Source organism: Rosa chinensis, chromosome 3 (assembly GCF_002994745.2).
Source record: "Rosa chinensis cultivar Old Blush chromosome 3, RchiOBHm-V2, whole genome shotgun sequence".
In the NCBI taxonomy this organism is placed as follows: Eukaryota; Viridiplantae; Streptophyta; class Magnoliopsida; order Rosales; family Rosaceae; genus Rosa; species Rosa chinensis.
The window spans coordinates 4,943,974-4,968,660 of record NC_037090.1 but is presented as its reverse complement, the minus strand read 5'-3'; the positions used below and the strand labels follow the sequence as shown (position 1 = coordinate 4,968,660).

Genomic DNA, 24,687 nt, shown 5'->3' with positions numbered 1-24,687 from the left:
AACCGGCAAAATAGGCGGACACATAACCGAAGAGGTCAATGTGGAAAGAGAGAGGGAGACAACGCCTCTGGCCATGTTGGTGGCACCACCAACACTAAGAGCCATCCTAATGACGCTTTCAAAGTGCCTTAATCAAGGGAGCATGAGCATAGAGATGTATGTTCTCGATATGGAGCATCCAGTCATTGGGCACACATTTGTAGAGCTCATAAAAATGTTGTCACTGCCTACAAAGCATATTGTGAAGCAAGAGAAGCTCCCTACATGGAATAAGAAGATCAAGAAGGTGATCTCGAACTAAGGGTTGAAGACTTTAAATCAGGCCAAGATCAAGAGACTTGCGATTCTGAATGAGTCTTTATTTTTTAAAGAAATGTAATAGGCAATTGCCATATATTTTGTACTAATTGCCATTGGTTTAGTTTTTCTTCAGCTAGGCTCATCCAAAGTGAGTATGATGTCTATGAAGGTTTTGAGATAAGTGGTACTTAAGCGAGATTTGCTCCACCGACATCTCTCTACTCATTTGGTCATATTTGTTTTGGAGTTACCGAAAGAAATCAAAAGACTACCTTTGTTTTGCATTAGCTAGTATTTGGATTACATTCTCTTAATGGTTAAGAAAAAATGATGTACTTCATTGGCTTATGAATAAATTTTTGAGTTCTTTTCATTATGACTCCAATTGAAATTCTGATCATATTACTTTGTGACTACAATGGCTAGGCCATCAGAATTAGTTCAAGGACATGGGATGGACCAAATTCCTCCTGCCAAATGGCACCCTGATTACTGTCACAAAAACTCACTACGCTCCTAGAGCGAATCGAACCCTATTGAGCTATTCGAGCCAACGGATTCCATGCAGAAAAATATGTAGAGAACGGAAAATAGTTCCTTTGCAATATCTCTAATGATTGCGAATAAAGATGCATATTAGAAAAACTTAGGTGTCTTTCTAGTGGATTTTATGTCACACTATTCGAATTAAATCCAATAGAGTTATGAGAGAATATCTCTTGGTTTTAGACATATATTGGCTTTGTCACGACATGATGGGTCATCCTAGTCATGATATGATGATCCTTCTTCTAAAAACTTCACACGGACATCCATTCTTTCGAGCAAAAAAAAGCAAGAATCGAAGGTTGATTCCTGGACTAAGGATGACTGCCACCATCCACCGCCATCCTAGGGCTGCCGCAGTTCATATCCATGACTCTAGGTGATGCAGCAATCACCAACTTTGCTTTAAATTGCGTTTCAGATGCTCAGAGTCAACCAAAATCCTCATTGGTTGTTTCTAAGGCCTCCCGCTCGTTGTACAAAGCATGTTCCTTATGAAAATTAGTACTGAGACCGTCCTATGAAAATGATACGAAAATACCCATTCTGTTCTTACATAGAATCCAAGGGGATTCTGTGGACCGATTCAACCAACTTGCGGACGTTTAAATATTTCATGATATTGGTTGACATGCAAACATGTTGGTCACATGTTGTGCCATTGTCCACTTGTAATGCTGCTTATTCTACACTCCTAGCACATATTATATGGTGACGGGCTCACTCCCCAGATAATCTCATTTAGTCAATTCGACTTGACAATGCTAGAAAGTTTACATCGAAGATTTTCAATGATTATTGTATTGGAACTAATATTGGACATCATATTTCCATTTATACACCCAAACGGTCTTCCAGAAACGACTACGATGGTAGCCCGGACATTGGTAATGCGCACCAATCTCCTTATATCTGCTCGGGGTGATGCAATATAGCATGCAGTTATGCTAATTCGTCTACGACACACAGACACTCAAAAAATCTTTGCTTTACAGCTAGTGACTAGGTACAAGTATCTCATAATTACGCATATTTGAGTGCATCATTTATGTGCCTATTGCACCGCCACAGCGCACTAAATTGGGTCCTTATAGACGAATAAGGACGAATGGGCAACTATGTTGGATTTGAGACTCCAACTATAGTCCATTGTTACTTTGATGAGACAGTTTTCCCGTTGTTAGGGGAGATAAGAACACGGATGTTTAGTAGGAACGACAGGAATTGTCGTGGCCTTGATCGTCGCTAAAGTGACGAGATCACACATAACTGCTGCAAACATGCCTATAAGGATGGACGTTCATACGAGAGGACATAGCGCCACCCTACACGAAGGTAGGCATGGCACCAACGCCATAGAGAGTGGCACTCTAGCGTCACAGGCCATGGTCCCAGCTAGGATGTGTGGAAGACCTGTGGGTTCGAATGATACTTTGGCACAACTCAATCATTTGATCATCGACACTCAAAATCTGTCTCATGGGAATGTTCTGGATTATAGTTATCATTGGGGGATGCCTCAACGTCAGAACCTATTCATGAGAATATTGAGCTCTCTAAAAATTACACTAGTGTACATGAGACTCAGGATAGAAACTCCATCATGATTGATGATGTATTCACTCATTTCATAACACATGAGTTTGTTGAATCTGATGATATCAAACCACGCTCCGTTGATGAATGAATACCAATGTAGAGAAATTTGGCCTAAATGGAAAGATACGATCCAGGTTAAGTTGGATTCTCTAATGAAGAGAAAGGTTTTTCGAGCTAGTGATACCAACACCTAACCTCGCATAAAACCTATTAACTAATGGGTCTTCTTTAGAAAGCGTGATGAGAAAAATAAATAGTAATCTCTCCTTATGGCACAAGGCTTCTCACAAAACGCCCCGGAATCTACTATGAGAAGACATATTCTCTCGTAATAGATGTCATTGCACTCCATTACCCTGTCAATTTGATAGTTTCTGAATAACTGAACATGTATCTTATGAATGCAGTCACTATGTATCTTTATGGGGATCTAGATATGGAATATACATGAAGGTTCATGGTGAACTTCATTTACCCAAGTCAAGTGCCTCTAGACTATAGAGCGCGTTTGCAATGAGATTGAAACGCTCACTAAGTGACTACTTGATTGGGAAGAGATATGTGAATGCCCTCACGTTTCTAAGACAAGTTTAAGATTCTATCGCGGTTCATGTTGGTAACATGATCTTTATTGGAAGCCTTTAAAGAGTTAAGGGAAACCGCTGAACACTTAAAATCTGATTTTGATCGAAATGAAGGATCTTGGGAAAACACGATTTTGCCTCGGTTTGAAACTTGAGCACTGTGTTGATGGATGCTTAGGCGTTTTGATAAGGTTAAGCCTTCAAGCACGTTTATGATCGTCCATAATCTTGATCCTAAAAGGATCCTCTTCGTCTAAAGGATGATGACGAAGATATGCTAGAGGCAAAAGTGTCATACTTGAGTACAATAGGCGCATTATTGTACTTGACTCAATGCACAAGACCTGACATCTCATTTGTACTTGTTTGCTAGATATAGCTATGCATCAACGCGACACCATTGGACTGGTGATATGGGCTTGTTCTATCCCTACAGAGAGATGATGGATTCAGACCCATCACACACCAGGAACGCTGCCAACATTGGCATGCGTTCTCTATCCCCATCCCAAAATGACATTAGTGTTTTGGAAGGTTTTAATGATGCTAAGTACCTCTCTGACCCATACAAAGGACGTTCCCAAACTGGTTATGTGTTCATCATGGGTAAGACCGCGATATCTTGGAGGTTCACAAAATAGACCATAGTGGCTATATCTTCGAACCATGCAGACATTATTACTTTTCATGAAGTAGTTGAATGTTTATGGATTGGATCCATAATTACCCATGTTCGAAGCAATTGTGGTTAGAAGTCTACCACAGATGAGCCTACGAGCATTTATGATGATAATGTTGCTTGCTTTGAACAAATAAAGCAAGACTATATCAAAGGTGACAACACAAAGCATCATCAGTAATAACAGACTCTCCTTAAGATCAAAGTAAACAAGGTTCGATCTGAGGACAATATAGCAGATTTGATTACAAAATCATTACCTAAATCTACTTTCGAGAAACATGTTGGTAGCATGGTTTGCGGAACTTATCTGAACTCCCATGATCGTAGTTATCAAGGGAAGATGCAGACATTAGAGGGAGATGCCTACATGTATGGTCTCGAAACGTAAATGGTGTGTTGTACTCTTTTTCTCCTCCGACCGAGGTTATTTTTGTCCCACTGGATTTTTGTTACTCGGCAAAGTTTTTGATGAGACAACGAGAGGAGCACCACATTTGGGCGACACAAGGGGAAGTGTTTAAGGACACCTAGTTTGTGTGTCTGGCCCAAACTCTGAGTACTTGTCTGAGTTGTAATAATATTAGTCTTACAGATATTCTCGAAGATATCTTATTCAATATATGATTCAATTTCCTTGTAAAACTTTTATTTTCTTGTTTTAATTCTCTATATAAAGAGGCCTCTATTATCAATGAAAAACACAGCTTATTCTCTCCTAATTCAGTTTTATTAAAACACATAATAGTTTTAAAGCAAAAAAAAAAGTTTCAAATAGCACGTCCAACCCACATATAACAGTTTTCTTCATCAAATACTCATGTTCGAAATATTCCTGTAATTATATAGTGGAATGTTCCTAATTTCATTAATTGCTTCAAATTGTAACGAGAACTATTTGGGTCTACCAAAGTTTAAATTTGGGCCCTTGACTAAAAGACCCAAAATGAGCTAAAGTTATCACACTTACCCAGCAAGAGATTTTTATTCCCACTAACCCAATTTAAAAATAAATAACTATTCTGCCCTCAATCTAATTAATGAATTACATGCCATGCCACACTCTCTCATCCCAATCTCTCTCTCTTCTCTATTCTCTCATCTCTCCTCTTTCTCTCTTTCCAGACAGGTCTCTCTCTCCATATAGGCGCCGACGGCTTGCTGCATCTCCTGCGAGCTGCTTCAGAGCTCCGACGACAGAGATGGGCTTGGATTGCAGATCATTGTCGATGCAATCTCTCTCGCAGAGCCGCCTTCTCCTCCAGCGAGGATTTCCCTATAACCGCGACTTCTTCGTCGAATTCACCCTTATTCTCTGGCCACACTATCCGATCGAGGTCTGAATTTTGCAGAAACTATTTTGTTGAAACTTTGCGAAATGGAACCGTGGAAGGGTTACTATCACTCCGACCCAGGCCCAACTCAAATCCATAGTCGCCGAGGAGAAGCTAATTGCCCCCTTCGACTTTAAACGCTTCCTGAAGCTGATGGGGATGGACATGAAGCCTAAGCCCTTCAATCGCCAGCTCTGCGATGCCTTCAAGGTCCTCGACAAGGACGCCACCGACTTCGTCTCCGTCTCGGAGCTCCGGCACATCCTCACCAGCATCGGCGAGAAATTGGAGGTCTTCCCTAATAATAACTTTGGGGCCGACGTCGTTGTTGGTGGCGCTAGAGACGAGTTTGTCGGTAGAAATGCGCCAGTGTCGTTGTTGGATGGCTTCTTGGGTGCCTAAATATATATATATTTTTTTAAGTAATGGGGTTGAAGGAAAGGGAGAAAAAAAAATTGAATGTCTATTGGGGGGCAATAGACGTCTATTGAGGGCGTTTTGAATTGATACAATCTTTTTTTTTTCTTTAATCAAAGTTTTGTCTAATTTTAGGAAGATTAGTTCTCATTTCGGTAATTGAAAAGTCTATTGGGGGGTAATAGACGTTTATTGGGGGCAATAGAAGTTTTCGGAAAAATCCGGTGGGTGGCAGCGGGTGACCGGATTCCTGCGAATGAGTGAGGGGCTCCGACGAAGTGTCCTACGGTTTCTCTCTCTTCCATTCTCTCTCTCTCTCTCTCTCTCTCTAAATAGCAAATGAGTGAGGGGTAAAATTGTATTAAAAAAAATTTAATCTGGTATTAGGGAAAACTTCCTTAGAGTGTTTTGTGTAAGAAGGAATTAAAAAAACTTAACGGGGTTAGTGGGAAAAAAAATCTTAGCAATTAGGTAAATGGACAAAAATTCTTTAAATTTCGTTAATTAGTTTTTTTGTTTTTTGTTTTTGTTATTATGGAGGTTTTGACTTTTTTTCCCTACATTGTAATATTCTCTAATAAATTTTTGAGGTGTCAGGGGTCCTTCCCTCGGGAGAGGATCCTCTCCTGAGCTAGTTTCCTAGCTGAGCTTGCTGACCTTTTCACCATAAACTGGCACGTGTCCAAATATACATCCAACGGCTCCTATGTTATATTGTACTTATTTGACCTTTTGCATCTTAATCCAACAGTTGTAACATGACCAAAACATTCTCACTCTCACTACTGCTCTCTTTTCTTCTTCGTCTTAATCAACTTCAGTCTTCCACCTGCATTCCACTGAATCGATCTCTTTCTTCATGATCATTCTGATATTTTTTTCCTTGCTCTCTTCCATTTCATACAGACCCAAAAAATAAAAACAATCCTTGAGTTCTCAAGAACTCGGGTAACTGAGATTGAACCTCAGTAATCCAAATCTCATTCTGATTTGATTTGTTTCTGTTTATGAGAAAATAAACCAATTTCTGGGTAAAATCTGAGATTGAACCTCAAGTCATCATCAACATAAAATCAAACCTTTGGTAAAACTATAATCCTTCAGTTCAATCCATTGAACCTCAGCAAAATCAATTCTAAATGAAAATTGAATCTCAGATTTCACCCTTGGCATTCACTCTTTTCTCTTCTTACCCAAGTACCCAGACCAAATTAATGTTGTATTTTCAATTAAATATCAACCGGAATCTCTAAGAAATAGAAGATGAAAATTGAATCTTTTGAGGTTGTTCTTTCGAGACCTGGGTTATCTACTTTGTTTTCTATTTGATTTCTCCAAGGGGTTGTGAATGGGAATTCGAAGCCGGAGCAGGTGCAACAACATGGCGGTTATGGGTGCTCTGAGTCTCTGACCACATATACAAGTGAAAGAGCGAGAGAGAGAGACACAGAGAGAGCATGTGCCTCAACTTGTATTCTGGGAAGATAAGAAGATCGAGATGGAAGAGAAAAAGAGAGAGGAGATGAAGGTATGCTCCTCATAAATAAATAGGAGCCGTTAGATGTGTTTTTAAGCGCGTAGCGAAATAAGATGAAAATGTCATGAAGCTCAGCTAGAAAACTAGCTCAGGAGAGGATCCCCTCCCCCTTCCCTAACCCTACTTCTGTGCTTCAGCCGAAAAAAAAAATGGAATGTCATAAATACCACGTCACGTTCCAGGTTCGCTTCGATCACTAAATACATTCTCGTGAGTCGTGACGCCAAAACCGCCATTAATCGACATCACTGACACAAATGACCCATACCCGCACATAGTATTATTGAAAATGAATTGCCCAATAATGGAAAGTTGCAAGTTGGGCAATCGTTAGGCTAAATTTGGTTTGCATAATTGACCATATAGGGATGAAAAATTACTAAAATTGCATAGGGAAAAATTCACCAACGGTGTCTGGACACTTAGGGGACTTTCAGAATGATACCTGAACTTTCAAAGTTATCAATGTGATACCTGGACTCATTTTTTTGTATCAACGTAGTACCTACCGTCAATTTCCGTCACGGAACAGTTAACCAGAGGCACGTGAGGCGCACGTGATCAAAAAATTGAGGGCAAAACAGACTTTTTCTCCCAATTTCCCCTAAAATCGATCAAAAATTCAATTCCTTCCAAAATTTGGAGGATATGAGGTTCGAAACCCCAACCTCTCTCACAACAACTCAACTCTCCACCACTGGAGCACGAACTGACCTCAACATAATAGATCCAAACTTTACATTTATACTCTTTTTAGGCGATACCGAATAATTATAAAAAACATATAAACCTTGGAAGACTTGAGATTCGAACCCCCAACCTCTCTCACAACAACTTAACTACCCACCACTGGAGCACAAACTGTCATCGATGTAATAACTCCAAACTTTATATTTATACACGTTTTAAGAGATACCGAATAATATACAAAATTTACAAACAGTGGAGGAAATGAGGTTCGAACCCCCAACCTCTCTCACAACAAAACAACTCCCCACCACTGGAGCACGAATTGCTGCATGCATTTGCACTCCAAACTTCATATTTATACTCTTTTTAGGCGATACCAAATAATTAAACAAAATAAATAAACCTTGGAACACTTGAGAATCGAACCGCCAACCTCTTGCGCAACAGCTCTACTCCCTACCACTTGGGCACGAGCTGCTGATGTTATAACCTCTACGATCTTTATATTTATGTTGTTCTTAGGTGATGGATTAAACACCAAAAAGAATCTTCTTTCTCTCTCGCCTGGTCTTCGACCTTTCTTCTTCTTTCTGCAGTTTCTGCAACTCTTAACATTTAAAGTGCTTTTTTCTTCCTCCCCATCAACGTCGTCCTCACGGCCGCAGAGGGGCGAACCGAGTTGGACCGGAGCGGGCGGCCGGGGGAGAAAGCGAACTCGACGTCGAAGGAGTGAGGTGGTGGGATGATCATGACGGAAGAGAGAGAGTTGCTGGAGGGGGAAATGTCAGAGACAGGAGGGGAGGAGGCGATGGGCTCCGGGGCGGCGAAGAACCCAACTTGGCGGACCTTCGGATTGCTGACGAAGAAGCTGAAAGAAAGCAGAGGGAAGAAGAAGCTGAAAAAGAAAAAAAGAAGGGAAGAAAGCAAAAAAATAAAGAATAAAAAAATAATAATAAAAATACTTTTGAGGGTAAATTAGTCTTTTATCCTTATTTTGTGCCTCACGTGCCGGACACGTGCCTCTGGTTAACTGTTCCGTGACGGAAATTGACGGTAGGTACTACGTTGATACGAAAAAATGAGTCCAGGTATCACATTGATAACTTTGAAAGTTCAGGTATCATTCTGAAAGTCCCCTAAGTGTCCAGACACCGTTGGTGAATTTTTCTCAAATTGCATATTCAATCTGCCATATAACATAGTCAGTGGAATAAAAACTATACATATCATATGCAGAGATTGGGACGCAAACGATTATACTAATTTAGAAGATAGATCATTTACTTTTCAAAAAAAAAAAAAAAAAAGATAGATCATTTTTCTTCTACCTCAAGAAAAGTCACCGTGGCCAAATTGGAACCGCAGCTGCCAGCTTTGGGCGTTTGGCTTTATATCAGAAGCTAAAAAACCAAAAGGGTTAGCTTCAGCTAGCAGACTGCGGGGAAAGCTTAGCATAGTGAAGAAGCAGCAGCCTCATTGGACCGATTCATCTACTTAATCTTTCTAATAATATTGACCCAGAAAAGATAAGTTTTCTGTAATAATATTCTTCTTCCAACTATGCTATTGCTCTAATATATATATCTATATTATATTACCTTGTGTTTCCTCACTTTTCACATGTGGGAATCCTTTATTGTGTTCTTTCTTTAACATCACATTCACAAGATTTTGTTATAGGGCGAGTATGGGATTAGTGTTGATTAGTTTAATCGCCAGAGAAACAGACACTGATTATCTGTAGACTAAAACAACAAATCTAGCACTTCAAGATCATGTTTATAAGCAAATTAAACACAAGCACAATATAACTAATTAGGGTTCCAATTTCCAAAGGACTTGAATCAGAATTTTAAACCAACAACTGTTTAATCAAAATTGGAAAGGATTAAATAATATTAAATTTCCTTCATATTTTCGGAGAGTCAATAATACTATGAACAAAAATCTGAGTTTATCACACTTAACGTTTCAATTTCACACGCTTTTGAGCATGTCAAGAGACTATGGTTACAGTTCTTCTATTTATGTTAATAATCCACTGAATCTGTGAAGATCTGCTTTCATAAAAGTAGATTATTTCAATTTCAAGTGATCGAGGTTTGCAAAAATGCCCTAAACTACAGCTAAACGCAAGGAAAGTCGGCAACCAAAGTTCTAAATAAGCTAGGAAGTACATTTCATCCACACAAGAAAAAAGAAACAACATACTAACACAAGGAATTAAGAAGAGGTAAGTTTTTCATAATGATAAGACGTGAAGTACTTTTCAGTAGTATGTACTCAATTAATTAATTATGCTTGTGGCATTGGGATTTTGCTTAGATGAGTTCAAAACTAGTACGTTTTTTATGGTTTAGGTATATATGACCGTATGAAACTGTGAAGATTAGTGTGGTTTTTTCAATTCAAAGTGCACCAGAAAACAAAAGCAAGCAAGGACAACAAAAATGAAGATAGGGATAAACTTCTTAGCCGCCCTACTAGGGTTTAGAAATGTATTAATAGGCATGAGGTAGCTAGGGTTTATAAACCTAATCAACTACAGGTCAACCATGCATTTATATAATAGTTCTTGACTTCTTGTTCTTGATTTCTTCACGAAATAAACTTACTCAAGAACAGGTGTGAGGTCACGCCTATTTTCAAAAGACAGGATCATAATAGTTAGAATTAAGAAGCTATCATCAATGAAGCGTGTTGTAGAACCAAAGATTGAATAAACCTGAGATAATAGTGAAGATCGGATTAACCACTAAGCAAACCACGTCAATAAATGAATAGCAAATAAATGACTAAAGCTAAATGATTAGCAAACAAACTTCTAATGTACGTCTATATCTGTGATCAAATTTTTTCCCTTAACTATTATCCTGGTGTGATTAGGCAAAAAACCTAATGGGTCTCCCAATTTCCGTTTATGTTGATGTTGTCGAGAGGTTTGGTGTAATTCCCCCTCTTTGTATTTATTTTTTATTCAATAAATTATCCTCGTTTCGTCGAGATTCACCAAAAAAAAAAAACAAAGGTTTTCTAAAGATAATGTGAAAGACGTATGAGCATGAATAATTTATTTCAAAGAAGCGGCATTGAATATCAACGAATATGGCAAGCAAGAAATGAAGAATTATTTCAACACAAGTACGTGAGTGCTCCGGCCCTGCTATCCCAGGTTCTTACTTGCCATTCAGATTTTCTTTCTGCTAATTATGTTTCTACTCGAAGTCTGAATGTCCGAGCTCTTAGCTGTTGTTGGGTCAAACCACAGTTTCCTTTCTTAAAGTTAAATGTGGATGGTGCCTTATCTGATGCTACAAGCTTGAGGGGTTTGGGTGCAATTTTAAGGGATGAAAACGGAGATTTACTGCTAGCTGTATCTAAAGGATTGGTCGGACATTTCAGTGTAAAGGCTGCTGAATTGTATGCAGCAACTGTGGGCCTCCAAATTCTTTCTCAAGCTGGGTTCGGTCCTTCAATATTATACTAGAATTAGATGCTTTATCTGTGGTCATTGATATCAACAAAGAGGAATTTGATCTTTATGTTGAAGGTGTTTTAATTGAGGAGGTGAAGACAATGTTTCATCTTTTCTCTTCAGTTATTTGTACATATGGCACTAGGAAATGTAATCAGGCAGCGCACATGTTAGCTAGGAACACGCATTTGTTTCCTACATTTCAAGTTTGGATAGAGAAAGAACCGCAATGGCTTTCCAATGTACTTGCTACTGATGTACGTATCTAATTGGTGCAATATTTACTCTCTTTTCTCAAAAAAGAATACCAAACGTCTCAAAAAAATACTGGAATGTCAGGGGTATTGCTAATGCCCCTACGCAGAATGCCTTAAAAGATTTTATTCGGGTTCACAAGCCGGAAATACTGTGTATAGCTGAGCCTTTTGTTGCTTTGAACTCTATCCCATCATCATTTTGGCGTGGCTTTGGTTTGGCAGCAATTGGTACTAACGATCGCGGAGGTTCTAGGCCTAATTTATGGTTGTTTGGTAAGATTTCTCTTGTTCCAATGGTGCGTGTTCTCCTTGTGACAGATCAGCAAGTCACTCTACAGGTCATGCATGATTCAGTTAATTGTATTATAACGGCAGTCTATGCTCGCACTACTATGGCTGAGCGTCGAAGACTATGGACTGATCTCGCTGAAGTTAAGGGCAGATTTGTTTCAGGGCCATGGTTAGTGTTTGGTGATTTTAATGCGGTGTTAGGAGCTCATGAGAAAAAAGGTGGTGCTCCTGTTTGTCGTCGCTCCTGCGAGGAATTTCAAGCTATGTCTGATATTTGCGAACTAATTCATGTTGATACTAAAGGTGCTGAGTTTACGTGGGCTCGGCGTCGTGGTCTACGGGGTAATGTTGAACTTCGGTTGGATCGATGTCTTGCAAACTTAGAATGGTTTGATGTCTGGAACTCTTTTGATTGTTGTACTTTAGCGCGGATTTGCTCTGATCATAATCCTTTGTTAATGTCTTTTTCAAAAGCTTCTGGGACTTGCCAAAGTATTTTTCGATTTCGTAAGATGTGGCTGCAGCACAGTGATTTTAAAGATTTTGTTAAGCAATGTTGGTCCTCTGTTTCCACTCATGGTTGTCCTCCTTCGGTTCTGCAACATAAGCTGCGTGTTCTACGTAAAGCACTCAAAGCATGGAATTGGGAGGTCTTTGGGGACATTCACCGGCGTGTGGACGCTGACCTATCTGCTTTAACTATCCTGCAAGAGCACATTGCTCATTCTGGTGGGTCAGATGAGGAATTTTCTAAAGAGAATGAACTTCAAGCAAACTTAATTGAGTCTCTTCGGTTGCAAGAGTTATTTTGGAGCGAGAAGTCTCGGTTACGTTGGTTATCTGATGGTGATCGTAATACTACCTACTTTCATGCTATGTGTCGAGCACGCCGATTGAGATCTTCTATTACTCTTCTTCGTGAGGGTGACCAGGTTTTTGAAGATGCATCTTCCATTCATAATCATGTACTTGACTACTACTCAAATCTTTTTGCTAACCACGCAGAGTATCATGATAATGGTTTAGTTGATCGGGTCATTCCCTTTACGGTTACTGCTGAAGAAAATGATGCCCTCACTCTTATTCCAATGGCGGATGAAATTTTGGCTGCCGTGAAATCTATGGATGCAGATAGTGCTCCGGGTCCTGATGGTTTCACTGGTCATTTTTTTATCTCTTGTTGGGAAATTGTTGGTGATGATGTTGTCAATGCTGTGCGATATTTTTTTACCCATGAAATTATGCCATCTACTTTCAATTCTGGGTTGATTGTTTTGATTCCTAAAGTTGATCATGCAGATTCCATCACACAGTTCCGTCCTATTGCTCTGACCAACTTTGTTTTCAAGATCATTCCAAAGATTATGGCGCTTAGGCTTGCTTCCATTGCGGCTCGAATTATTTCCCCACAACAACATGCTTTTGTTCCTGGCCGTCATATTTCAGACTGTATTTTGCTGACTTCTGAGTGCTTTAATCTATTGGATTCTAAGTGTCATGGAGGTAATGTAGCAATCAAGGTGGACATCACAAAGGCTTTTGATACGCTCTCTTGGGGGTTTCTTATTCATGTGCTTCGAGCCTTTGGTTTTCATCAAAAGTTTTTGAATTGGGTGCATGCTCTCCTTCGGTCAGCTAAGCTTTCTCTTTCAATCAATGGGAGCTCAGTGGGCTACTTTTCTTGTGGTCGAGGGGTGCGGCAAGGCGACCCGCTATCTCCTTTACTTTTTTGTTTGGCTGAAGAGGTTCTTAGCAGAGGTATCTCAGACCTTGTCAGTTCGGGACGGTTACATCTAATTTCTTCTCCTAGAGGCACTCTAGCTCCTTCCCATGTTTTGTTTGCTGATGATGTCATAATTTTTTGCCGAGGTGACAGACGCAATCTTGCAAGGATTATGCATTTCTTTGATGATTATGGTGTTGCATCAGGACAGATTATTAATCGGGCAAAATCACAAGTATTTATCAGTAAGCACCTTCATTATCGACGACACTCTATTGCCACTAACTTGGGCATTTCTCTTGGATCAGCCCCGTTTACCTACTTGGGAGTCCCTATTTTTCATGGCAAGCCAAGGGTGTCTTATTTTCAATCAATCGTGGATAAAGTGCGGTTGAGGTTTTCAAGTTGGATGGGCTCTTTTTTATCTATGGCTGGTCGGGTTCAGTTGATTAAATCTGTGGTTTACAGTATGTTTATATATAGTTTTCAGGTGTATGAATGGCCAGTTTCTTTACTTCAACGAGTGGAAGTTTGGTGTCGCAACTTTCTTTGGTCGGGTTCAATTGATAAACGTGGAGCCCCCCTGGTAGCTTGGAAATCTTGTTGCACTCCAGTTGAGGAAGGAGGATTGGGCCTAAAGCAACTTACAGTTCTGAATCGTTCTCTTCTTCTAAAACGTGGTTGGGAAATATTTTCATCTAGCTCTACAGGTTGCTCTTTCATTCGTGCTAGATTTTGGAGGAATGGTGCTCTTCGTACTTCATATTCGCCCTCCTCAATTTGGCCTGGGGTACGTAAGCATTGGCCTGTAATTATTGATAAGGCACGGTGGCTTATTGGATCAGGTTTAAAGGTGTCATTTTGGAAGGATAATTTCATGGGAAAGCCTTTGATTGACTTCTTTGGGGCTATTGATATGGTGGATGGCCTTAATCAGTCTGTGGCTACTTTCATTAATCATGGTTCCTGGGAGCTACCACACCTACTTCAATTACACTATCCTGCTTTGTGTGAGTTGATTAGTAAGGTGCCCATTGCTACTGATCCTACACTTGATGATACACTGATATGGTCACCATCTTCTTCGGGTGAGCTTACTGCTAAATTAGCTTTTCATTTTTTACGCTCCCCATTTCCTTCAATAGACTGGGGTAAATGCATTTGGTCTAAGTACATTACGCCTCGTATCTCATTGTTGACATGGAAGGTGTTAAGGGGCAGGGTGCTTACTGATGAGTTTTTGCAGAAAAGGGGAGTCTCTTTGGCTTCTCGTTGTGGTCTTTGCTCTCTTAATTTGGATTCTGTAGACCACATTTTTCTTCATTGCCCATTTGCTCAGGGAATCTGGAATCACATGATTAACCAGTTTGAATTGGGTGTTTTGCCTGGCTCAATATTAGGCGTGTTTCATTTGGGCAACTCTGCTGGCTTTAATCCACATTTAAAAGAGCTATGGTTGGCTTGCTTTACAACAGTTTTATGGTTCATTTGGAATGCTAGAAACAAAGCAAAATATGATGGCCAGGTGTTTCATGTGGGTGTGATTTGTCGAATGATATCAGGGCACATTCAGTATGCTAGTCGACTTGCTCACGGCAACATGCATAACACCATACGTGATCTCCGGATATTGAAGAGGTTTGGTGTCCAATGCAAGCCTCGCAATGCTCCTAGGATAATTGAAGTCAATTGGCATCCTCCACCTTCTGGGTGGATTAAAATTAACTCTGATGGTGCTTGGAAGCATGGTTCTAATGTGGGGGGTTATGGTGCAGTTTTTCGAGATTACAGGGGTCATGTTCTAGGTGCTTTCTCTGCTAATCTTGAAATTCCTAGCTCAGTTGCTGCGGAAGTGATGGCGGTCATCAAGGCCATTGAACTTGCTTGGGTTAGAGACTGGAAACATATTTGGTTGGAAGTGGATTCCTCTCTTATCCTTGATTTTCTTCGCAGTCCTCATTTAGTTCCTTGGATGCTTCGCATCGAATGGCACAATTTCTTGTATCGTATTTCTCAAATGAACTTCCGCTCATCACACATATTTCGAGAAGGTAATCAAGTTGCTGATGCATTAGCGAATTTTGGTACAGCTTCTACAAGCTTGTTTTGGTGGGACTCTGCTCCACCCTTTATACTTGCACTTTGTAACAGAGACCTGTTAGGTCTTCCGAACTATCGTTTTCGTTAGTATCTTGTCTGTTTTCCTTTTATCTGGGAGGTTTTGGTTTTGGTCCCCCTCCTTTGTACTTTGGTTTTCCTTTTCTTAATTTAAGTGGATAGGTAGGATTTTCCTCACCTATCCAAGCCTTTAAAAAAAAAAAAAAAAAAAAAAAAAAATACCAAACGTCTAATGTAGGGTTAGATACGCACTCTTAAGCATGAGAGTTACAAATATTTGTTGTTAATTTCTTGCCGAAAGAGAATAGAGAATGTTGAAGTTATATAAGATTTCTCATGCTTTGTAGTGGTCTTTTGCCTTTGCATTTAACTATGAGATAAGACTCTAGTCAGGTGATTGATGCACACAAAAAAGTAATAACGTGGAAGACCAAATCCTTCTTTGAAATTCATTTGATTGATTATGTGATTCCTTTTCAATAAACTAAACATGTCTGCTTCAAGAGGATCATAACTTTGGAGTCATCGAAAGTGACATCCAAACAAATACAATGATAGGAACGGAACTTATGGGTCGAAATGAGAAAGGTAGGTATTGAAATGTTGCTAGAACGTGCAATGATATATCATGTGAGTGTGTGACCCATATTGTCTACTTGTCTAGTACTTTACATGCAGAATCAATTTCGGTTGGCAATTACATTAACAGCAGTAGAAATTCGATCGAATTGGCTTCCACAATTATGAATTCATGCAGGACAAAAAATATTGGTGCACTATGCAAAGTACCAATAAGATTGTTAATCACCAAACTTTGGAATTTTGAAGTTTGAACTAGTCCTGGGCACAGCCGCATGTCAATTTGCTAGGCCCGATGCCAAGTTCTTTTTTTTTCGGGTCCGGCTCAAATAATGTTTTTCAATTATAGAGACCATGAAGGACCAGACTATACGGGTCTGGACCGGTCCTGTCGGGTTTTTGGGCCCAAAAGTACTATTTTTCTTGCCTTCATTTTCTCCACAGTTTCATGACTTTCATCATGTTTCTGATTTTCTGGTTTGGAAGAACAATATAAAATCATACAAATCAGAAACAAAGCTACAAATCATACAGAATAACATCAAAACTTCATAACTTCTTCAAAGTTACAAAGTACAAACAAATAAAGTTTCACAGTTTAAAATTTTAAATATAAGTTATATAACCAACTGAAGAATTGAAATTTCAGACAGATCAAAGTTCCAGACCAAATAAAATTCCAAACCAAATAGGCAGATAATGTTCCAAACAAGTAAACTAACAATTGGAATTAGATAACCCCATGACTGAAAAAAATTACTATGTGACAAGTAACTACGTTCAACCAAAAAATAAATAAACTAGTCATGGAATTTTGAGATAGTGAACCATGCATTTACTGGTTCCAAACCATGACTGAAAACTCAATAACCATTTATTGGTTCTACTGCACCTGCAACTGGTTCCAAGCCAACTCGTTCCAAACCATTTACTGCTTCATATCAATGAGCACACGGAAACCATGACAACTCTATTTAAAATTTGCAAAATACAATTACCATTTATAGAATGACAAAACCAATATTTGCCAACTCAAATTTTCCATGTAGCAGAATACAAAGAAATTAACTATAAGAAAACTTCAATAACTGAATGGATACCTTGCTCAACGAGTTATGACCTCCACCCTAATCTCAGGGCTACGGAATCGAGTTAGTAATCCAAGAAGGCCAGGAATTGAAGAACTCGAAGGCTGTAGATGCTATGGGTTTCTGGGTTTCGATTGCTGGGTTCGAAATCGGGAATGCTGGGTTCAAATTGATTGCTGGGTTCTAGCTGCTACGATTGCTGGGTTCGAGCTGATCGAAGAAGGGCAGAAGGGATTGAGGGCTAGGGAATTTCTGGAAATTTCGAATTCGAAATCGGGAAAGCTCCTGGGTTGGCTTCGAGGCTTCGAGCTGCTAAGGGAAACTAGATAAGTGAAGACGTAAAAGGTTGTTGTTGCCAAGGGAATCGAAGAAGTGAAGAACTGATTCAACTGAAGAAGGCTGTCATTGCGTTTGGCGATTTGGGAAAGGCTCGGGTCAATTTTCAGAAGGAGGCTATGAGCCTATGAGTTTCAAGTCTCTTAGTCAAGGCAGTATACCTACATATGTAACCCTACATGACTTCGGGCTTTCAGCCATATGAATAACAAGGCCTGGGACCGGCCCGTTTAAACACAAACGGTCCGGGCTTTATTTTTTTTGAGTTTTTTTTTCTTCAAAGCCCGGCCCGGACCTGACTGTCCGGATCGATTCGATCCGGGTTTTCGGGCTTTCGGGCTAATTAAAATGCCCACCCCTAGTTTGAACCCTAATGTTTGTGTTTATGTTTGTGTTTGCCGTACTTTATTCGATCATAGAGAACTATCTTATTTTTATATATCAAAAATCTTAATGAGACGTCAAAATAATTCTTCTTCAAATTTAATGATTTATAAATATTTGTACAACGATTAATACACACCTACATATTTTGTACAGTATACAATGCGGTATATTGTTATTATTTTGTGTTACTGTCAACATAGGATCAGGGAATTGTCACTTTACAATCATTTTCTGGGATAGCATGGGGTACCCAATGGATTGATGGAATATTTCTTCTACTATATTTTAATAAAATATCCATGTAAATTTGTATTTTGTACAATACAAATTGTTAGTCGGAAACGAGGTTGAAGGAGGTTGAAAGTGGCCAAGCACTTGCAACCTTGATAACTTGTTTGACGTGTTACAAGATCTCCAAGCATGGCTGATCCATCGGTTTTCGTTTTTTTTTTTTTGGGGTAAAAATTGATTTCATAGGTTATGAAACTCTACAGTCAAAGTTTAACGCCTCCTCCATAAACGAAGGGGGTTCCAACAAGTGAATAAAATCAACACTACATAATAAAGCTTCTTGAGCTAACAAGTGAGCAACTTGGTGGGTAGATCTCCATGTAGGAGGCGTTTCGTTCTTTGATTCTATGACTTGCAGTTATTTTAAATTAGTTATATAGTTTTTGCACCATTATTTTCTTTTGGTTCCTGTATATATATTTGAATGAATCATACAAAGTACTTTTTGTTTGTAGAAAGAATTGGAGTATTGGCCGATGATGGCGACCTGTGGTGGCGTTTGGTGATTGCTGTGGATTGCGTGTGCGTTCTAGCTCCATTATATAATATCTTGAAAGTTGATTGAGAATTGTTTGATCTTTTTTTTTTTGGAAAGAATCAATGTTGCTTGATTATATTTCTCCTAGAAAAAAGAGATACAAATTGATTCCGAGAAACTAGATCATATTTTGTAGCTTTTTAATTGCTAATGCAGTAAGTGGACTAGAATGCTTTATTGAGTATGATTTTGAGAGAACTGGGACTGTGTTGCATTGTATGAAGTTACAAACTACAGAGTCTATGATAAAGACAATGGAGAAATTGGGCTGATGCAGTTGGACTTGAAAGAAATTCTAGCAAACAGATTCACAACATTTAATACGGTTCAAAACGTAGTCTAGCAAACAGATGATTACAACATTTCAAAACAAAGAAAAAAAAAACATGATTATAATCTATTTATAGCGAACACATTTTAACATTTGGGGTTTTTTTATTTATAGACCTCCCAAACACACTAGGAAAACCAAGCGTAGCAAACAACACATGCAGTTGAAGAAGCTTCAGATCGAGATACTGTTTGGAATTCCCTTGCCAGTAAGTCCTTCTTCACTAGTAGGGTAGAGCAAAGTGTAGGGCATCTTCACCGGTCCAACTCGGTTCTTCAGATTGTTATTCTGGTTCCTAATTTCAATTCCATTCTCTATTTCAGCCAGTTTCTTCCCAAATCTCCCAAATGCTTCTAACACCTCCTTGTCAGTTGTCCACTCGAGACTGTCCCTCTGCCCCAGATACACCTCATCACTAGCATGCCTGGACAGAATTTCGATGAGGGAAACGCCGAGCAGGGTCTGAAGCTGAGCAGTAATTGTTTTCAAGAAAGCCTTATCAGGGTTCTGCTTGAGCTCCTCATATTCAGGAGTTCCTTCTTCGGGCATGAATCTTCGGCTAACAGTGGGGCGGTTTGGAAGGTACCCTGCGAAAGGGTACTGTCCAAAGTTGACAGCTGCATGGAGAGCTGAAGCAATCCATATGATGATAGTGCATGTTTCGACTAGGTCTTTGCGAGTCTGCATTTTAGGCCACCACAGCTTGTCTTTTAAGTCACCGTGACCCTTCTCTACAAGTTCCTTCCACCAGAACTGGAGTTCAGGGTCTTTTTGGACCATGTCATCACTCTTGCAGTAGAAATTGCAATACTCTTCCACCCAAGTTTTTATTGCGGACCAAATCTGAAGCCCATCAACAGCAAATGGGTAGTCCTCTATCAGTAAGCGAAGACCGTGTGGACAACTTTCATCCTTGACCGCCACTCCTCTGTATATAATCAATAGATATAATGTCATTGAAATGCAAAAGATCGGCTTAATGTGTCTGTAGCAGTTTTGCAGCATTTTGTTACCTCTTGAGGAGATCTGCAGGGAGAGCTTGCTCAGGGAAAACCCAATCCTTGTAAACCGCCGATGACATCTCCAATGCATACTGGGATGGAAAACATGTCATCTCCAAAATCCCACCAGCATTGATGAGGAGTTGCCTGGCTTGTGCATTAATATTCATGGTGTCACGGAAATGAGGATGTAAAAGTTTGTAAATTGGGTGAAGCACACTCAGCTGCCTGTTGGTAGCAATTATAAATGGCTCGATCACTGCGTGAGTTTTCAACCTGCAACCAAAAGATGAGGGATACGATGAATGTGAACTTTGTTTAATTTAGAAGTTTAAATTATTGGACAGAGAGAAATGATACCAGTGACTAATAAGTTGATGATATCCGGAGTCATTTACAGCCACATAAGCTTTAGCTAGTTGCCATATGAAGCTTTCTACACCTTGTTCAGCTGGTGTGTATACTTTGCTAGTGCAGCCCAGTTCATCTTTATCAGGATGAGGCAAGCTCAACTCAATCGCCAGTGGCTTCAACGTTCCATCACTTCTCAAGAGAAGGAGAGTCCTGCTAGCATAGATCTTGTGCTTAGTATCCTTGTTTATCAGCCTCACATATGGCATCAATGAATCATGATGGTCGAGTATGAATAACTTGTTGTTCTTGATTGCCTATCAATCAGATTCATTGTCTCTATTGTCAATTTGTATAACATCCACATCAATCAACTAAGTGGAAAGAGAAATGACTTTCAGATGTGTTACCTCCTCCACACTTGGTCCATCTAGGTTGCTCTTTATGTGTTCTTCTGTTAATCTACTGGTTTGATCACCATAAACTTTTGGATCTAGCTTGCTCTTTGGAGGAAATTCCTGCAGTTAAATTAAACACTCAATGGTCCTTCCTCTCTGTCCAGGAATTAGAGCTTCAAAATTAAACGAACTAGTGATGCGACAATTATTTACTTCGAGACGACGAATGATTAGAGGGTTCACTCCGGCCACCATTTCTCTGCCAAATTCTGCATCCGTCCTCCAAGCAGACCTATCCTCTACAAATATATGAGAGTAATATTTAAGCCCTTAAGTTCACATAGTGTCTAGCTGTACCTAATTAGAGGTACGTTACCACTACCATATTATATACCGGCAGGTACCTTTTATCACTCGAGGTATTGGGAACCTGAGGAATTGTTCACCATCAGTTCGGAACATTTCCTTGAGCATTGGCAAAGGGACAGCCTCCCTCATGTTCTTTAATAAGGCTGTAGGCATTGGAAATCCACCTTCATAAAGATTGAGTACATCATCAAAGCTGTCAAACTCATTGGGCGTTGCATCAAAGAAAGCTTCTAGCTGGGGTCTAATGACTTGAGCTAGGGATTTGAGTGCATAAGCCAAGAAGTCGGACATCTTTAAGTGTCCAAACTTTTCATCTCTTGGAGCGTACATGTCTAAGGTCATAATCATCATCAGCCTACTCTCGGTGTTGGGATCTGTACATGGAATATACATGTCACAAAATCAAATTTTCTCATGCATAAAATTTGCACAATTCAAATAGCCAACCTGTCCTTGTTGGTGGTCGCCCAGTTCTTCCTCTGCGAGGGTAAGGGTACTTGCTAGACCCTCCAAGAACTGGCCGGACATAATCTTTGCCGCTATCTGGATCCCCGAGATCATTGTAGTAAGCATAGTCATAAACCCTGTCCCATTCCTTGAGCTCTCCTGTTCCATCTCCTCTTAAGTCTACCAGTTCCTCTTCTCTATACTTTTGTAGTGGCACTGGTGTGTCACTTGGGAGATATGACTGCACACGTTAAAATGTAGCTTAGGAATCCCAAAATAGAAACTACTCAATACTGTGAATCGACCATTCAATACCTTGTTGAGGAAGAAAACGCGGTCTTTCTTGTAATTTTTTGCAGGGTAGACCCATGAGTTGCAAACAAAGTTCATCCGACCCACACCCGGAACATCTTCGAGTACGATGCTCTTGAGGAAGAACTGACTTGTGTGATTGTTTTTGATTACTACAGCTCCAGGAACTCCAATTTGGTCATCCCAATCGAAGCTAACCCCGAATGCAGAGTCTCCTGCTGCTAGGGGAATGAGTGAAAACATCCAGTTCTCCAAATATGCAGGCTTTCCAATTTTCCCTTTCAAGCCATTTGCTACAAAAGACCCCCATAGACCCAAAGTAAAATTTAACTTCACTCACATTATATATAATTCATAAACCAACATTTAGAAAAAAATTCCCAATAAGATGATTTTTTTGAAAGGAAAACAAATTCCATGTAGACCAAGTCACAAGCTCACTTCACTATATAGATTATTGCAGTATTACTACAACAATATAACACAATACTTTGGTTTTACGCACCAACTATTGATCGGTGAGTCAAATTTAAGAATAGCCAACTCATACTACATACTAGACGAAATGACAATGATAAAACGACTTTTCAGTATTATTTTTTTTCTTTTCATTTTGACATTAAAGCATACGAATGTAGCGAATACGTCTTTAAAATTGCTTTTATTCAAAATTTTAGAGAGATGAGAAAACTCACCAGACTGATAAGTTTTAGTAGCACTAACTAGCTGCACGGAAATGCCTTGACTCAACAACTCATTCACAGTATCGAAAGCCGAAGCCGATAAGTCATTGAAGTCGAGAACATTTTTTCTCATCAACACCACACTCCCCTTGATCTTCTTCTTCTTCTCTCCGGCTGTGATATTCAAATCACTGAACTTGGGGATGGAGGGAATGTTTGCGAAATTGTTAAACATCTTGTACAACTCCAACAATTAACCAAGCAAGCAAAGAATCATATGAATGAGTTGTAGCTAGGTTAAGTTTGAAGTTGAAGAAGCATATATAGTCGTATTTATAGGGTTAGGGAAAGAGTGAACACGTATGCATTATGAGAATCTTGATCGAGTACTTGCAAACCCTAAAACTTGACACGTTCAGGCTCTGTATTCCATTAAAATGTCTCACATGCAGCTACTCGATCGACACCTATGCTAGTAACCGAATGAAATAAAGGATAAATTTGAATAAATAGAGGCAGTAGAGCTTTCGAAACCAACTAGAATGAGTTAAATTTGAGTAAACAATATAAGAAATAGAGGGGACCTTTGGAAAACAAATGGAGAGAGTGACAGAAAGCTTGATGATGTGAGCCACATAATTTGGTTGCGTCTGCATGCTTCTCCTCGTTGTCAAAATTTTGGGGCTCGGAGATGATTTCATTTCGGGGTCGGTCAAGGAGAAATTGTGAGCAGGGTCAGCCATGGTTTCAGAGTCGGCAAGATCAGAGCTAGAGAGATTAAAAGCAAGACTTCCTTTTTTTTGGGCCTCCTAAGTTTTTGGATTTGGTCATGTTACAGGCCCACACTCTTGAGCCTAGTAATGTCACTCATCGTTTGAGGACCATTCCATCAACAACAACTTGAGAAAAGGACCAGGAGATATTTAGTGTCGTACTCGAAACTTTCAAAGTGAGTGGAGGATCTTGCTTTTATTGAGCTGCTTTCCTTTGTATTGGGCCTCCATAGATGATAGATATTAGATCTGGTCTTGTGACTGCCCATTTCCTTCCTGAGCCAGTTAGTATCACCAAGTTGGCGAGTATTGACTAGTGCTGGAGGTTCTTACGGCCCAATCAAATAATTGACCAGATCCACATCAGCAGAAAATGGGTAGTCCACCATCAGTAGCAGCAGTGCTATAAAATTTCCATCCTCTACTGCCAGTCTGCCAGTCCATAGATTTTTTGCCCAGGGCCCCAAGGCATTCAAATCGAAACATATAATAAGACTAATAACACGAATGGATATTAAAATATTAAAATAAGGAAAACTATTCTGAAACATGTATGTTTTCTCTTGTGTTTATAATTACGAAAGAGAATTAAAATGAAAGTGGATCCCTCCTCAAAAAAAAGAAAAAAAAAGAAGAAAGCGCATCCTACCTCAGAATTAGAAAATAATGTTCAAAATCCAAATGGAGGGGGGTTGGGGGGTTTAGAAATCAATTCCTCTTAAATAAAACTCTAATTCATGAGTTTCTCCATTCCAAATAAGTAAAGTAGTAAACATGTCATAAATCAATGTAAGGGCAATGCTTGATCAATGAGTATAGACATTTAACAACATCACCTGCAATTGCTTGTCAACATAATGTTATAATCAAACCTTTTAATTCTCGTAATGACTTTTTTCCCCAAGGATTCTACACATCGACGATATCAAAATTAGCATTTTAATAAATAAGTTATGACAATGGCGGGTGATGACTGATGACTAATGAGTAATGACTTGGTCTTTCAAAATATGTATAAAAATTGCTTCTCCTAAAATGAATTGAATTTGGCGCCCTTTAAGTTCACTTCAATTTTGTCGGTTTTGGCTCGTTTAGATCAAAACGTCAACTTTTCAGCAATCGGGGGACATTTCAGTCATTCCTAAATTCAGGGCTAGGGCTTTGCGTCCCCCTCTATATAATATTGTTAATCTGCTGCACCCTCATTCTGCTTCTCTATACCTATTAGAGACTTTGTTCTTCTCTCCATCCAC

At 39.4% G+C, this 24,687-nt stretch overlaps 1 protein-coding gene across 1 annotated transcript; it reads right to left on the bottom strand.

The window, feature by feature from the left end:
- Positions 1–19,145: 19,145 nt before the first annotated feature.
- Positions 19,146–23,374, bottom strand: LOC112193452 (probable linoleate 9S-lipoxygenase 5). The gene is made up of 10 exons (XM_024333599.2): positions 23,246–23,374; positions 22,674–22,852; positions 21,982–22,271; positions 21,667–21,907; positions 21,255–21,593; positions 21,064–21,149; positions 20,863–20,970; positions 20,462–20,769; positions 20,114–20,377; positions 19,146–20,028 (listed from the first exon to the last, which is right to left on the bottom strand). The coding sequence occupies exons 1-10, from the start codon at positions 23,296–23,298 to the stop codon at positions 19,275–19,277; spliced, it is 2,622 nt and encodes an 873-aa protein (XP_024189367.2). The 5' UTR covers positions 23,299–23,374; the 3' UTR covers positions 19,146–19,274.
- Positions 23,375–24,687: the final 1,313 nt, after the last annotated feature.

Coding starts and splice junctions, on each gene's coding strand:
- LOC112193452 (XM_024333599.2), bottom strand. CDS start 23,298: ATGTGGCTCACATCATCAAGCTTTCTGTCACTCTCTCCATTTGTTTTC. Junction 22,853..23,245: donor TCTCCATTTGTTTTCCAAAG/GTCCCCTCTATT, acceptor CCCCAAGTTCAG/TGATTTGAATATCACAGCCG. Junction 20,971..21,063: donor TAATCATTCGTCGTCTCGAA/GTAAATAATTGT, acceptor ATTTAACTGCAG/GAATTTCCTCCAAAGAGCAA.